This window comes from Phymastichus coffea, unplaced genomic scaffold, assembly GCF_024137745.1.
Source record: "Phymastichus coffea isolate CEN01 unplaced genomic scaffold, Cenicafe_Pcof_1.1 PCOF00011, whole genome shotgun sequence".
NCBI classification, from domain to species: Eukaryota; Metazoa; Arthropoda; class Insecta; order Hymenoptera; family Eulophidae; genus Phymastichus; species Phymastichus coffea.
In genome coordinates this window covers 6,985,098-6,997,510 of record NW_026706822.1, presented here as the reverse complement: position 1 = coordinate 6,997,510, position 12,413 = coordinate 6,985,098, and the positions used below count along the sequence as shown (strand labels likewise).

At 34.4% G+C, this 12,413-nt stretch overlaps 1 protein-coding gene across 1 annotated transcript; it reads right to left on the bottom strand.

The window, feature by feature from the left end:
• Window positions 1-2,068: 2,068 nt before the first annotated feature.
• On the bottom strand, window positions 2,069-5,818 carry LOC131672418 (uncharacterized). The gene is made up of 2 exons (XM_058949626.1): window positions 5,419-5,818; window positions 2,069-4,737 (listed from the first exon to the last, which is right to left on the bottom strand). Exons 1-2 carry the CDS (start codon window positions 5,816-5,818, stop codon window positions 2,069-2,071), a joined length of 3,069 nt encoding a protein of 1,022 aa, XP_058805609.1.
• Between the last annotated feature and the right edge of the window lie 6,595 nt (window positions 5,819-12,413).

The window sequence follows — 12,413 nt, the reverse complement described above, 5'->3', positions numbered from 1 at the left end:
ATACACCCAAGCACAGGATTTTCACCTTACGAACTCTTTTATGCCCGTGCACCACGTGAAATGATAACCGGTCCTCTGCTACGAGATATTATCGAAGGAAGATTCCACAAAGCCAATCGAGATAAAATCACCGCAAAAGTAAAGATCGATAAAAATAAACAGAAAAATAAAAAATTTGTGGACTCACGACAAGCATTAAAATTCAAACCAGAATTACAGCAACAAGTGATATTCAAGTTAGGGAACGAATATCAAGGGCCGGGAACAATACTTACAATAAATCGAAATGCTAATACCACCCAGATATTATATAATAATACTTTATTTAGACGACATTTTAATCAATTAAAGCCATTGCCTGACGTTTTTATTTCAGATGAGGGAACTCTTAGTGCTACTCAACATATTCATTAATGTACAAGGAAAAATCAGCATAACACATCAATCTGTACCATTGCTGAGACAGAATTTCGGCACTGCTTTTCTTTACGAAGATACTTGGACCATAGTAGAGAAATTAAACAGCATTTAGATCTCATAACTACCACGTGTAGTGGCTACAAGTGTCAAGCTAAAGATTTCATTGCACATCAGAAACGCCGATTACGTAGTCTAACGCAGAAGTTATCGCTTTTTCAGCCACACCCTGTAGAAGCCAAAAACAGAAAAAAAGAGGCTTATTTAACTTTGTCGGATCAGTCAACAAATTTCTTTTTGGTATAATGGACGCAAATGACGCAGAGTACTATAATCAAGAAATCGACAAACTATATAACCATACAGGGAAAGCCCTGCTAGCAGTAAGAAATCAAACAATATTTATGCAGGATACTTTTAATGAATTTTCAAAAGAATTTCATACATTCAAAAATAACGAGTAGGAATTGTTAAATTGGAGTAAGAAAATGAAATTTGTATTTACAGACTATCAGGCAAACACAATGATACATCTATCACTTGAAGAAATCGACGTAGCGATTGAAGAATACGATAATTATATTACAGAGTTATTTACGGCTATAAACATTGCTCGAAACGGCTTATTATCACCAGCACTTATGAAGCCAGAAACACTCATACAAGGTCTACGTGAAGCATATGAACAAAATGTATATATCGACATACTTTTACCACCTCACATAAATAATTATTTCTCTATTATACAGTCCATGATATTTTTATCATACATATCCAAAGCAGAACTTACAATAGTTACTAAATACCCCATTGCACATGCAGATCCTTATGAAATTTTAAAGTTACGAGCACTACCTTTTGAAAGTCGCTTAAACGTACTTGGATTGTTCGATATAACACAGCAATACATACTCGTATCAAAGGATAACACTAAATACACGACTATTGATGACGTTAACACATGCTCACGCAATGATCAAGGAAGACTATGCCCAATTCAGTTCTTTCCAAAACGCCTGCAGTCACTAGATAATTGTGAAAGACTTCTCTTTGACGATGTAACGAAATGCCCGCCAAAGTATTTTGCATTATCGCAACCCTTCATACAAAGATTAAACAACACCAACTTCTACATACTACCTACCGCTGTGATGCAGTTTAGTCTCTTCTGTCGTTCTTATATAAAGGATTTGCAAATAGAGCTACCAACTGTTGTACAACTATCTGACGGATGTTTTCTTACTAATGTTGATTACAGACTCGAAATCACACATGACGTACGTACTGATACTGAAAGCTACCCAAAAATAGACATTCCATCACTTCCACAAAATACCTCATCCGTGATTCCTACATTAACCTTACAAACGCATCACTTAGAGAATTTACACACAAAAGCGTCAAATTTAAAACAAATAGAGGAGGAGCTTGAATTATTATCAAGGGAACAACGTCATCACTCTTATATCGCTACCGCCGTAGATTATCTGCACTACGCTGGATACATTGCGCTCGCACTTATAGCAATTTATATCAGTCATAAGATAGGGTTTTTTTTTTTTTTTTTTTATTTAAGCATTTGAACTGTCGTGAGACAGTTATTTGGCTTTACATAGATATATTACATATATTTATACATACATAAATAACTTTAAATCTGTAGTTTACATTTTTTTAGATAGTTATAAATAGCTTTACATATACGTGTATTTGGGTTCGCTAAAAGTGTGGCGCAAGATGTAGGAAGGCTGAATTTAAGTTTTTGCAGTTTTCTAATGAATGGTTGACGTTCTTGATCGTATAAGGAACAATTCCATAGAATGTGATCGATCGTTTGATTTTCGTCGCCGCATTCGCAATGAGAGTTATCTTTGACTCCTATTCGTGCTAAGGAAAAGGCAAGGTTGTAGTGACCAGCTCTACATCTGTTGATGGTAGATATAATTTCCCGTGGTAGATTGATTTTGAAGTACCAAGGCTGAGAACTGTCTTTGTAGTAGTTTTTGAAGTATTCAGTGCCTTTGATTTGTCCTTGAGATTTGACTGAGTCTAATGTATTTTCTATTGATTTCTTTTTTGCTATTTCTTTGAAATCTGTAAATGGGATCTTATAAATGTCAGTAGATGCAGAGCTGGCAGCTTCCTTGGCGAGTTGGTCTGCTTTTTCATTTCCATTTATCCCTACGTGAGCTGGTATCCATACAAGAACAATTTCGCAATCTTTGTGTGCTTTCTTTTGAAATTCATAAATTTTTTCTCGAATTTCTAGGAGGAGGGGATTAGTTTTGACGTTATTTTTGTAATTTTTGAGTGACAGAAGAGCACTAAGTGAGTCGGAGAATATAAAGCATCCTTGGTTAGGATACTCGAGCGCGATGTCTACGGTATCGTTAATGGCAAGGCATTCGACGGTGAATATGGAAGCGATTTTATCGATGCTTCTTACAATAGATTTATTTTTATTTACGTGGAAGCAGGCACTACCCACTGATATTGAATCAGCTGATTTACTACCGTCGGTAAATATTATGTTTGCGTTCCGATTTTCACTTATTATTTTGTTGAGTACTGAGTTAGGGTCGTTGCTTTTTTTTAGTTTTTGTCCTATTTCCGTATTTAATTTTACATTGATTGTTTGTACTGCATAGTTTGTAGTATATATTGGAAAATTATTTTTGGAGTAAATTTTATTTTTGGAAGGGAAGGTGTTTTCAATGCAGGTTTGGAGAATTCTATTACTAAATTTACGATGACTGGTGTCTTTATTTGTTAATAATCTATTGAAGTTGGTAATTGTCTGGTTAAGTGAAAGTTCCTTATTTGAATATATTTTGTTTAGATAACTATGACATAAGTATTTAGAACGCTCTATTAAAAGGGGTAGTTTTGATTCAGCTAACAGAATATTTGTGGGAGTGCTTGCTCTGTATCCTAAAGCTAATCTAATTGACTTGTATTGTATTCGTTCAAGCTTTAGCAGGGCGTCAGCTCGAGTGGGGAAGTAAATAAAACATCCATAATCAATAATAGATCTTACAAAACTTTTATAAAATAGGGTCAGTATGTTGGGATGAGCGCCCCACCAAGTACCTCTAAGGAATTTAACGATATTTAAGGCTCTAGAGGCTCTGTTAATAATTAAGTTGGTCTGTTGTTTGAAAGACAGTGTATAGTCAAAAGTGATACCCAGGAATCGGGCCGTTTCACTAGATTTTACGGGTGTGTTATTTACCTTTATTTCAGTTTCGCCTGGTTTTATGTTACGACGGTTGAAATGAATGAAAATAGTTTTATGCGCAGAGAGTTTAAGTCCTAAATTGTTTAGGTTTTGATTAACTTTTTTAATAGCTTTTTCGAGTAGACGTTTGCTAGTGCTAGTGGATCCTCTTTTGCAATACAGGGCGATATCGTCAGCAAATTGAGAGACAGTGACAGTTTTAAGTAGATTTTCGCAAACTTGAACAACATATATGTTGAACAAAAGAGGACTGAGGACGCCGCCTTGTGGAACTCCCTTGTAGATAATATTAAACTTTTTTCCATTAATTTCAGTAAAAATGTACCTTTCTTGTGTTAGGAATTTGATAAATTTGACCAATTTAAGATGGCAGCCAATTGTTGCCAATTGTTGCAAGAGAATATTAATATTCACGTTGTCAAATGCGCCTTGTACATCCAGAAATGCAGCAAGGAGGTCTTTTTTATTACTAAAAGAATCCTCTACATTTAAGGTTAAACCGGTCAAATTGTCTGTAGTAGATTGCCCTTTTCGAAATCTAGTTTGGCTCTTGGGAAGGATGTTATTAAATTCGAGCCACCATTGCATCTTGTTTTTTACCATAGTTTCAAAAAGTTTACAACAGCATGACGAAAGACTGATCGGCCTGACATTTTTGTCGTCTGCTTTTTTAATGAAATGAACATAAGATTTAAGCCATTGTTCTGGAAATGAATTATTTACGAGTATCTCATTTAATATGTCAAGCATAATTAGTTTATATTTTAGTGGTAATCTTTGAAGTACGTCATAATCTATACCGTCTAAACCGCAGGAAGAATGTTTATTTTTTGATTCAAGGGCAACGTTAAATTCTAAAAGGTTGAAGGGAGAGTCAAGGAAATCGTTATTATTGCATTCTGGGAGCCAATCTGGGTTTGTCATACACCACGGGGGACTGATTTTATTTAAGGCTATGTCAATTTTTTCTCGATCTTGGTGGTTCTCGGATACGTGTTGAGGCTTATTTTTAATCCATGAATTTTTTAGTATTCGCGATGTTTGCCATACATAATTAGGATCGGTTCTAGCATTGAGTCGTTCTGCAAAGAGTATCAGATTTTCTTTTTTTTTTCTTTTGAATTCTTTTTTAGCTAGCGCGCATATCTTTTTATATTCAATGTAGTCTTTTTGAGTTTTTGAAAAATTCCATTTCTTAAAAGCGGCTTGGCGTAGTCTTTTAATTTTGTCGCATTCCTGATCCCACTACCTAACTGGATTTCTATGAATTTTTTTGCTAACAATTCTTTTTTTGGGAGTGCTAAATACAAGAGCATTGGAGACTATGTTTGTAAATACTGAGTATTTTTCTTTTACGATAAGATTTTCGAATTCGAGTGAGAAGAATTGGGAGAAATTATTTTCGAGTTCTTCATGGAATTTTTCCTAGTTCGTTCTTTTTGATTTTAGGTTAAATGTTTTTTTGTAAAAAAAGTTCTTTTGAATGGAAACGTCGATTATAATCGGGTAGTGATCAGAGCTCAGGGTATCTTCCATTACTTTTGTATTTATTTTGTACGCAAAATTGGTTGATGAGAAAATAAGATCTAAATTGGAATATGTACAACTGTGTGAAGTGACGTGGGTAATTGTGTCAAAATTATGTAAGAACATATTTGAGTTGCTTAGACTTTCATGCAGTCTTTCTCCATTAAGATCGGTTTTATTGCAATTCCAAATAGTGTTGTGGGCGTTGAAGTCCCCCGAGAAAATGGTAAATTTACTTTTATCAATTTTATCAAATATTTCATCCCATACAGTTTGACTGAGGGTGATGCCCGGAGCTCTGTAACAGACTAAGAGGTCAATTTGAGGTTTGATATTTGTAAGTTTTATACCTGTTAGTTCTATAGATTGTTTAGAGCAGGTAAGCTCTTCTATTTCTTTGTAGGCAATATTGTTACGTATTAAGATCAGAATTCCTCCTCCTTGTGCGTGTTTCCGATCTTTTCGAAATGTCTTGAAGCCGGGGAAGTGGAGATGGTTTGCTTCTGTCAGCCAAGATTCGACACAAGCAAGAATGTCTACTTGATCGAGTAGGGCGTGGAGATCTTCCTTACGTTGGTTTATGCTACGGCAGTTCCAAAATGCTATTTTAAGATCCTTATTTATTAATTCCTCCATTTTTATTTATTTATTTATTATTATTATTATTTTTTTTTAAATTTATTCAGCGTCAGATTGGCTCAGTGTGTCGTTGGGAGTGATAGAGTAGGCGTTGTCGTTGTTTTGGATTTTTTTTAGAAGCAGTGTACATCTTTTTTTAATACTGCTATTTTTAACGTTGGCGTGTATGTCGTCTTTTAGGAATTTAGAAAATGCTTCAAAGTCATTGCTGTATCGGGATATAATATCTAATGGATTTTGAGCTTGTTTTATTTCTACTAGTAAAGTTTTAAAATCGTCGTAGTTCAATAATGTATTTCCTTTGTTCAGATATTCTTTAATTGAGGACAGCTGTGTGTCTAGGCTATCTGCAATTTGAGACTTCATTTGGTTGTCTTGATTTGCAGTTGAGTCTTCAGATTGGGTTTTTTTGCCTTTTTTAACCGTATTTTTGTCAGTTGAGAGTATGAAGCTTGGGCTTGGAAAAGTGATTCCTTCTTCCGAATCGGTGGAGCTTATTACTGAATGGTCGCGTTTGGCAGAGCTCCTGGTCTCTCTTGTATGAGCCAGGTTGGTATTAGAATTAGTTACGTTGTTAGTCTTTGCATCATGTTGAGTAGACGCATCGAATGTTTTTGAGATAGACGGAAAATTTTCTTCTCGATCTATTTGTTGTGGTTGCGCGAGGGCTTGTGTACTAGAGCTTGGGCAGTGTTTCGCCAAGTGACCTTCAAGATTACAGGAGAAACATTTAAGGAATTCGGGACCGGCAAATATGTAGTAGTCTATTTCGTTAAAGTTTATTTTAAATAGCTCTGGAATTTTTAATACGTCGTCTGGATTAACATATACGTGTCTTCTGAAACTACCAACATGTCCGTATCCTTCTTTACTGATAGACGCTTTTAATGTAGAAACAGGAGATTGGCGTTTGACGGCGAGTTGTTCTAAAATATTTTCTAGAATATAGTTAGGAATATCTGGAGACACGTTTGAAAAGATGATTCTTTTACTTTTAGTTATTGGTGGTCTGATGGTTACGTTTTTGTCGTGAATTTTCAAGGAACTATATTTGTTCGTGAATGAGAAAGCGATTTCTTTGTTGATCAAATAGATACATACTCGATTATTTGATATGCGTGAGGCGTAAATGACATCAGAAGGTTGAACTAGATCTCCAACGGTGCAGGTGTAGTCAGTTAAAGTTAATCCTTCCACGCAGTCCAACAAGATGCCTTGATCCTTTTTCAGTAAATTTTGAGTAGCATTGGCGTACGTTTTTTGGTTCTGTATGACAAAGGTAGGTAGATTTTTTACAGTTGATTGAGATTTGTTTTGGTTTTCCATTTTAATTTAGTTGATTTGTACACTATCACGTGCACACAGTTCGCGATACGAATTACACGATACGCGAAGACTTGGGCTAAGCCCGTGAACGATTTTGGAATTCGTGCAGAAGCGGAGCGTTTGTAAACACGTCTGCTCTCTAGCATCTCCCGATTGGAACTGATAAGATAGGGTTGTTTAGTGCCATAGCTGTATTTTTACGATATATTTTTAGACGTCTTACAGGACATTGTTGTTGTCATAATCGTGCATCCACTTCAGATATAGTTACCTACACTCGTTGCTCTAACGTTAAAGCTGTTGTCGATCCGATTAATAATGATATAGTCTGTAACTCTGTTATGTTGCACAAAGTGCCACCACAGGTTGCGAACATATTGTGAGATTCTTGAGGGCAAGAATTAGCTTAAGGAAGGAATTGTTATGCGAACTAATAATAAAATAATATAGTTATCTCCTGTAGCTAAGAACATATGTCATACACGTGTATTCGTTGCACACGCGGGCCGACTGAAGTAGAAGATATAAGATAGGCCGAAACAAACAAACTGTATGCGGGAAATACATGATAGACCAGAAATGAAATAGAACATAGACAGCTGCAAACCTAAATAAACAATTAAGCTATATGAATCTCTCGGTTCCCAGGATATACTTATGCCTGAAGGAAGTGGTAGGGACTTATCTTAAGTTTGTGAGCCCCCGAGAGGGACAAGCGCAGTCAGTCCTGTACACGATTCGCCTTGTAAAGACATCTCTCTGGAGCTCTGTCACTTTATCATAAAAAGTATTATTATATAACTGCCGACTTCGACGCCTAGATTCCTGCAAGTACCCACACGCGCCTTATTATAACTCGACTTATACTCGTGTAAAACTTGCCGTGACAATCATCAAAATTGGATGACACAGAGATTAATTTTATATTTTTTTACAAGAGCTTCGAAAGTTGCATTGTAAAATTTCGTGCATCTATCCGTGAAAAAGGTACTCGATCATTCACTTAAACAGATTTCAGTGTCACTACCAGTTTTCTTTTGACCGGCACGGTCCACGCATGCTTCGAAAAATTATCAATTATCGTGAAAAGCCAATTGTAGCCGCGATTTTCTTTACAATAAGCCTGCATATCGACGACATCGACCTATCAGGTCTCATCTATTCCTCGAAAATCGTAATCACGTCTAGCTGCTTTGCAAAGCTCTTCCATTACTTTTTGATGCTCCATCGGACGACCAGTCTACTTCTGTATTTTGAGTACCTATTTTTATCCTTAATTTATTTATTTCAACTAAGTCATTGAGATTACTTTTCAAGTATGCTGTGATGATATCTGTAACAGTTTTGACTTTCGACTGAACGGTGCGTTGAACAGTTTGAAACTTAATAGCATTGTAAAAATTTAGTGATGGAGCAATATTCTCTAATCTTTTATTTTACAGATCGAAATGACCTTCTGACGTGAGCTTGAATTCGAAACTTAGTGGATCCAACGGTCGTTAGCTCAATGTCTAAGTTAACGTCCAAATACGTCAATGCTTATTTTGATAATAAATAGATGGTAGTAAGCTCTCAATATATATTCACCCACGCGTAGTCTCTGAATTATCAAATGGATTTCGTTGATATGACTATTGTTACCTGCTGATTGTTGAGCTACGAGTAATTGAAGACTATCGACGTGCTTATTTGGATCATCCCAATACACATAATTCATATTATGTTATTGTTGTCGTTTCCTGCAACCTTATAAGTGGGTAAAGATGCACCAATTTTCAACTCCTTTTCACTTATCTTAGATTTTTTATTCTTACGAAATAATGGATCAATGATATTTTATTTTTACAAAATCAAAAAATTGCTCAAAATGCTTTCAAAAAATTCTCATATATTCTATAGCTGATTCTAAGAATATTTTATGCTAATCAATTTCCTTTTAATCGTACCGCTTTTCATTAAAAAAATTCTTTGACCACAAATAACGTCTTTTTTCTTCTTTCTCGTTTTCCCGAATTTGCTTGGTAATACCGTTCGTGATTTGCAATTTTTCGCACACTTTGTGCTTGAAAGTTTGTAGCAATCTAGATTCCTCGTATTTTCGCTGAAAATATTCTGGAATTCGGGTTTTACACTTGGTCAACTTGCACAACGTCATGTCCGAAAATAGATACTTGGCCGAGTAAATTATTGGAGCACTAAAATAATAAATCGTCATTTGCTTTATTCTGTCAATAGATACAGTATCAGACTATTTACTTCTATAATAAAAAATCTGAATTCTAAAATAACGTGAAAAAATTCCTAAGCGTAAAGCACTAGAAATTTCAAAAAGGACCATTCTGAATTAACTCATGATTCGGTTTTGGATTCTGATGAAAATGAGTATATAATAATACCTGATCCAGACAACTCAGATTTTCATGGAGATTTTAAGTCAGATGATGAAAATTTGGAATCAGAAATTTCATTTCCAACTGTATCATATCAATCTATTTTTCATAATTATACAGAAGCACAGAAAAAGTTAGAGCCAAATCATGAGTTTTCATGAAATAATGGAGAATAGATTTTTGCTGAGAATTTACAGATGAAATACTATTGATTAACACCGTGCAGAAAAAAAGGGGAAACATTTTCAAAACCGGATTTAAACAAAAGTAAATAAAGAGTGCAAATTCATGCTTTTTTGTTTAAATGCCATTTCTTCATAAATAATTATAATTTTATACAATTTTAAGTTCATCATTGGAAAGGGCTTATTCTAAGCTTTCAGAGTGTACCGCTCTCAATTTGTTTATGTTTGCAGAATTAGATACAACATTTCAAAGACCGCTCTATTGCAAGTGGTACTTTCGGCCACTTAAACGGGTTAATAAAAAAACTAATTCGTTATTTCATATTTCTTACTTACTATGTAACTATTTCTTTAATCTTATTTTGTTTATGTAGGTTAATCTACTATTTTTAATTTTAGTTGTCAAAATAAATTGCAAATACACTGATTTTGAAGATTTATTAATTAAAAAACATTTATTAGTACCATTTGAATACTGTTTTTAGTACATAAAGATATATTTTTTATTATAACAAATGCTAATAACAAATTATATTGATTAAGTAATTACTCAAAACAGTAAAAAATGTAAATATTAATGTGCAAGAGTAATTTATAGAATAAAGATATTAATTATTTATGATGAACATAAGTTATATTTCTCTATATCATTATAATATTTATCACTATAAACTTACTAGTGCCTGAACTGTATATTTTTTTAAGAAAAGATTGATAATGAAATTTTTAACAAAAATATAATCTCGCTCTTTTGAATGCTGTGATTGAAATTTCTGAAAATATACTATAAATAGTAAATATTTAAGGATATTCTAAAAAGGCATGAATTTTTAGATAAAATATACTTTGATAGTGAATTTACATTGTAAAAATTAGTACATATATAACAAGTAATTATTATTATATTATTAATCCATTCACGACCTAGATGTCAACTTTTGGACATGTTTTTGATCGCAAAATTTATGAATAAAACGAAACAATAAATTGATTCAAGGTACCGTTCCGTATGTTCTTGGGTATACTGTATACGAATTCAAGTACAAAATTCAACAATTTTGCTTGCAAAGTTAAATATGTCGAGTTTTTTACAAAAAAAAATAGTGAACAATTTTTTTTATCAATTTTTTCTAGCATAAAACGCGTCAATATCGAAATCTTTCTTAAGGTAGTTAATAAGTGTCTTTCGGGGGGGGGGGGGTGAAGGGGCAGAGGGGTACCCTATGCTTTAACACGTAGGAGGGTTATTAATACCAACTTAAGACAATAAAATTTTGATTATCTCTAGATTCTTATTAGCCATGGAATATATGAATAAAAGTGCATGAAAATGTGTTTTATACAAGCAGGTAACATTTATTCAATTTTTATAAACGTATTATCAAGTAATTTTAGTGGTGTGACGTCGGGGTCACTCTCAGGTACGCTTGGAGTAAGCGTAGACTCAGGGTTGCTCTGATTTGGCTATCGTGTAACACATAAGCCGGGACGAGCAATATTGTTGCGTTGAGAAAACTGTTTGTTAGCGCGGAATGTAATAACCAAATGTTATTACGAACACACCAGACTCACGCTTAATGTGTTCTTAAGGGACTTTAATGGAAATTCACCAGACTCACGCTTAATGAATTTCCAAAAGAGAGGCGGATTACTTAAAGAAAGAAAAGGATAGCTAGATATAAGATTTTACTTACTTTTATTTTATCAAATCACTTATTATTAAAGTAGCGCTCTCTCTGCTCTTTGGCCTCTTTCTCTCTCTATATACTCTGAATACACTTGGGTAATTCCTTAGTTGAATTTTGGCTGACTTTTCTTTTTTGATGCTTCCTCCGGGACTCACTCACTGGTAAACACTTCTTGTTAGGGACTTCCTGGTGGTCACTCCACTTCCAACTCTAACTCCCTCTCCAGCCTTGTACAGAGCTTTTTATAAGCCGTGGGTGGTTGGGTGGAAATCCCTTTCCTCAGGCCCATGAAGCGATAACGGCCAAATTTTGTATTGGTGGAAAATTTTCTAATCATATCCAAAATTTCTTTATTGGTCTGTGGGCGTGAATTTTCAGAGAGAGAAAGGGCGGTCCCTTTTTAACATGGGCCCTTTTCTCCAGAGATGGCTCTCGGAGTACCACTTTTAAGAGCAAGAGTAACGCTATAGTTTATAATTACTTATACATAATCTTACTAAACTTAATTAATTATAACGATACATAGTGATTATTATAAGCATTCAGAAAAATCCAAACCTTTTACGATTTATTATAAAATACATTATTGTTCTATTTATTGGTTATTCGGTGACAAAAAGATGCGCATTATAATGGCTTACAAAATTGATGAAAATCTATTTAATATTACGGATATTTTCTTAAAAATCAGTGGGAAAAAAAAGATAGATTGCATTTTTATGGTCCCCTTCCATTATCAGCGTGATAACACTTCACGATGTATACGCGATGATCGTAGGCCCCTGTCAACACATGCGTGCGGGACAAAGCAGGATAGAGCGTTGATTGTAAGCTTGAGTACGCAGGCTCGGGCCACTATCAAAGTTTATATTTCGAATGCGTTTTCATAGTGGGAAATTAGGAAGGTTCCCACTCCGTTCGTCATATTTAATAATTAAATTAATAGAGAAAAAAAAAACTAAGTTACGGCTGGCCGTCACACCCCCACACTTAAACGATTGCT